The 5000-nt window shown below is 46.9% G+C and overlaps 1 protein-coding gene across 1 annotated transcript in view; it reads left to right on the forward strand.

Moving 5' to 3' along the window:
- Positions 1-5000, forward strand: part of LOC128701466 (probable G-protein coupled receptor B0563.6) — a 318000-nt gene that overhangs the window by 312242 nt on the left and 758 nt on the right. The window contains exons 6-8 of the mRNA XM_053795166.2: positions 2181-2365; positions 2795-2947; positions 3651-5000. The exon at positions 3651-5000 is cut by the window's right edge and continues 758 nt beyond it. Of these exons, the coding sequence (XP_053651141.2) occupies positions 2181-2365; positions 2795-2947; positions 3651-3839 (527 nt within the window). The 3' untranslated portion in view covers positions 3840-5000. The remainder of the gene's footprint in view (positions 1-2180; positions 2366-2794; positions 2948-3650) is intronic.

Consider the following 5000-nt stretch of genomic DNA (forward strand, 5'->3'; position numbering starts at 1 on the left):
CCTCTCTCTTCTCCCCTCTTTACTGCCCTTTTTATTCTCCCATTTCCACTTGTTCTCTCCCCTAACACCGCAGTTCAGTTCTGCAGTGCTTCTGCCACCTTCATCACCACTCTCACCTTGTATGTGATTAAGCTAAAAATAATCTCTGTCTCTCTCTCTCTCTCTCTGTCTCTCTCTCTCCCTCTTCTCTTCCTCCTTATCTATTCACCTTCCTTCTCCTCTTCCTCTTCCTCCTTCTCTTCATTGTCCAACACAAAACTGTGTCAACATAAGAGTTTAGGTTGGACTAAGTTCCTTGAACCACAGAGTGCACTTACACCACCCTTACACAGGGAGAGAGTGAGAGAGAGAGAGTGAGAGAGAGAGGGAAAGAGTGAGAGAAAGAGAATACCTCTCTATAAGCCATTAAGTAGACTCTAGTACTGAATATACATACATATAATAATGCATACATACGTATATTCCTACACACAACCACATGTAAGTAAGATATGTACACATATATCCTCACATATAACTCTATGTAAATGTTAAATACACGTATATACTCCCATATATTCATACAAAAAACAGGCTAAATATCCCCAGTAAAAGTACAGTAGTAGGCTAGTCTAATATTTCGGCTCCACCAGCAAGCCATCGTCAGCCAAACAAAGAAATCAGGAATACGGTATTTTTTCCCAATTTGTGGCCTGTTAATGGTTCTCTGAGGATTTTTTCCGATTTTTAAACTTACTTTAAAAATAATACACACACACACACACACACACACACACACACACACACACACACACACACACACACACACACACACACACACACACACACACACACACACACACACACACACACACACACACACACACACACACACACACACACACACACACACACACACACACAGCGCCACAACCACCAACACCCCGCACGATCTCCACCACCACCACTACCACCTCTTTGCCCCACCACAGTCACCACCATCACCACCCCTACTAACAATAGTATCCACTACCACCCCTTTATCACCACTATCACTACCACCACCATCTACCACCTACCACCTACCACCCACTACAACCATCCCTCTACCCTTACTATCACCCATCACAACAACCACCACCCTACCACCACAAGAATCACCACTACCACCCACTACATCTCCCCACTACATCTACCCACTACATCATCTACCCTTAAATCATGTCCCTACTACATCTACCCACTACATTATCTACCGCCTACATCATCTCCCCACTACTTCATCTACACCCTGCATCATCTACCCACTACATCTACCCACTACATCATCTACCCACTACATCACCTACCCCCTACATCATCTACCCACTACATCATCTACCCACTACATCATCTACCCACTACATCATCTCCCCACTACTTCATCTACACCCTGCATCATCTACCCACTACATCTACCCACTACATCATCTACCCACTACATCACCTACCCCCTACATCATCTACCCACTACATCATCTACCCACTACATCATCTACCCACTACATCATCTACCCACTACATTATCTACCCACTACATCATCTACCCACTACATCATCTACCCACTACATCATCTACCCACTACATCATCTACCCACTACATCATCTACCCTTTACATCATCTACCACACTACATCTACCCCCTACATCATCTACCCACTACATCATCTACCCACTACATCATCTACCCACTACATCATCTACCCACTACATCATCTACCCACTACATCATCTACCCACTACATCATCTACCCCCTACATCATCTACCCACTACATCATCTACCCACTACATCATCTACCCACTACATCATCTACCCACTACATCATCTACCCCCTACATCATCTACCCACTACATCATCTACCCACTACATCATCTACCCACTACATCATCTACCCACTACATCATCTACCCACTACATCATCTACCCCCTACATCATCTACCCACTACATCATCTACCCACTACATCATCTACCCCCTACATCATCTACCCACTACATCATCTACCCACTACATCATATACCCACTACATCATCTACCCACTACATCATCTACCCACTACATCATATACCCACTACATCATCTACCCACTACATCATCTACCCACTACATCATCTACCCACTACATCATCTACCCACTACATCATCTACCCCCTACAGGCGTGCTAGTACACATGAAAGAAGTCAACAAGTGGCTGGTAGACTCACTCTGGTTCCAAGGATACAAGTGGGTCCTGGAAGTCTCGTTTAAACTCATACCAGCTATCATTCTCTTCTACCTAAACATCCGAATCATACGGACATACAAGGCTGTGTGCGAGAAGAGACGCAAGATGACCAGCAAGGTTTGTATATTTCTGTATTTTGCTTGATAATGGTTCCAGGAGGAATCGAAATGTGGTCTTTGAAGTGTGGGTTAGCTGTGGATTTTTCCAGCTGTGATGCTGTGGATTGTTCCAGCTATGATGCTGTGGATTGTTCCAGCTATAAGGCTGTGGATTGCTTCATCCACGATGCTGTGGTGAAATCTGGATGGGACTGTAGTCAGGGGATAGGCTTCTATCCTCGGCCCATTATTTCATTCCCCTAGTGAACATTGATTCACCAATCTCTTACTCCCAGGATAAATGTTGATCCTAGCGGTACCCCTAAGGAGTTATACGTCCCATTTGGGTTTAGAGCCCCACAATTAACGCAGTAATAATAATTATAGTAACAACAAAAGTATTACTAATAACAATAATCATAATAATAATATTGGTGTTGTATTACAGGTCAGTGGAGAACAGCGTCGTCAGTTCGCTGAAGAATCTCGTCTGATGTTCTTGTTGGGTGGAACTTCGACTTTGTTCTTCGTGTGCATGACTCCCATGATAGTTCTCTCAGTCACTATCCACCATGCATGGCGCAATTCACTCGCCTTTGAGGTCAGTCGCATTAACCACATAATGTGTCGCGTTTCCATGCAGCGTGTTATGAACATTCAACATGGTGTATAGTGCTGGTAGTTAATGTGGTGTAGGAGAAGGCTAGATGGCGCTTGTGCGGCTAGATGGCACTTCCGTACGGGAGGTAGTATCTCTGTAGTGGAGACTGTACCATCTGTAGGTGAGATGGTACCGTCTGTAGGTGAGATGGTACCATCTGTAGGTGAGATGGTACCGTCTGAAGGTGAGATGGTACCGTCTGTAGGTGAGATGGTACCGTCTGTAGGTGAGATGGTACCATCTGTAGGTGAGATGGTACCGTCTGAAAGTGAGATGGTACCATCTGTAGGTGAGATGGTACCGTCTGTAGGTGAGATGGTACCGTCTGTAGGTGAGATGGTACCGTCTGTAGGTGAGATGGTACCGTCTGTAGGTGAGATCATACCGTCTTTAGTGGAGATCATACCGTCTTTAGTGGAGATTGTACCGTCTGTAGGGTAGATGGTACAGTCTGTAGGGTAGATGGTACAGTCTGTAGGGTAGATGGTACAGTCTGTAGGGTAGATGGTACAGTCTGTAGGGTAGATGGTACAGTCTGTAGGGTAGACGGTACACTCTGTTGGGAAGGAGGTATTTACCTAGATATTAAACAAAGGAGCATCAATAATGAGAGACAATGTTCTCACACGTGCCATTATTACAGGTGTTCCGGGCAGTGGCCAACGTCCTGGAAGTGACCAACTTCGCTGTTACCTTCTACATCTACTGCCTTTTCTCCAAGGACTTCCGGGAGACCTTCCTGCGGACGCTGCGCTCGGCCAAGGAGAACTCCATGGGTGCGTCCTTCCTGGGGTCTGTGTCCGGTCTGAAGGAGGCCATTAGACCCCCATAGGGACGCGCCCGATCCAGGACCACGCCCACGCCCGTGCCTGTATGACACGAGGGTCACTGGAAAAGGGTGGCACTCGGTCAGTGTGGGCAGGACTTCGGCTTTCCTGACGGGAGACGACCCACACTCGATGCGCTGCCGGTGACGCAAACAGTGTCGACGGCCCTCTGAGGGAGGGTAAACGCGGGTCATTGATGTTTGACGACATTATATGAGACACAACGTTCAGTTCAGCCGTCTAACGTGGCGGTGAGCGACACTCTGGTGTAATAAAGATGTTTCCCTCCCGAGGTCATCGCGTGTTGTGTTACGTAAGAGCAACGTTTTGCTTCAACGGAGTGTTGTGCGGTACATGCTTTTGTGCTGGGGGGAGAGCGTTTAGCTCTTCTGGAATTTGATGAAGCTCCAACAGGGAGAAACATCGTCCCAAATCAAAGCGTGTTTCGCCTCGTGTATATTATTTGTTTCTTCAACGTGTTAATTGCCCTTACTCTGTGTCCACTGCTACAAGATGGTACAGTAGCAGCCACAAGCCTCGTCCAGGGAGACTTACTGCCCAGTCAACTCCAGGAAAATAGCTGGGAATCTATCCATCAACTACAACCTTGAGAGGTTGTCTTGTCAAGGAAAAAACAGTGTGAGATCAGGTACTGCATGGCTCCTGTGGTCCACAGTATAAGGCCACTGCATGACTCCTGTGGTCCACAGTATAAGGCCACTGTATGACTTCTGTGGTCCACAGTATAAGGCCACTGCATGACTCCTGTGGTCCACAGTATAAGGCCACTGTATGACTCCTGTGGTCCACAGTATAAGGCCACTGCATGACTCCTGTGGTCCACAGTTTGAGGCCACTACATGACTCCTGACCTCCTCAAAACCGTCGAGAAACAATACAGATTGGAAGACTGGAACCGTGCAAGACAGCAGACAAGAGATTCCGACAGGTACAGCGACTTACAGACAGCACTGACTGTGCTGTAATTATACTCGGTTTACGTGCGACCAACAGTAACGACCTGATTGATCAGACCCTGATCCACCACGAGAGCTGGTCTCAGACCGGGCCACGGGAGCGTTGACCCCCGAAACCGTCTCCTGGTAAACTCCAGACACCATAGATAGGTACTTCTTCATGATCACCTCTGAGTGCTACGACAGCGC

This window comes from Cherax quadricarinatus, chromosome 72 (genome assembly GCF_038502225.1).
Source record: "Cherax quadricarinatus isolate ZL_2023a chromosome 72, ASM3850222v1, whole genome shotgun sequence".
Lineage (NCBI taxonomy): Eukaryota > Metazoa > Arthropoda > Malacostraca > Decapoda > Parastacidae > Cherax > Cherax quadricarinatus.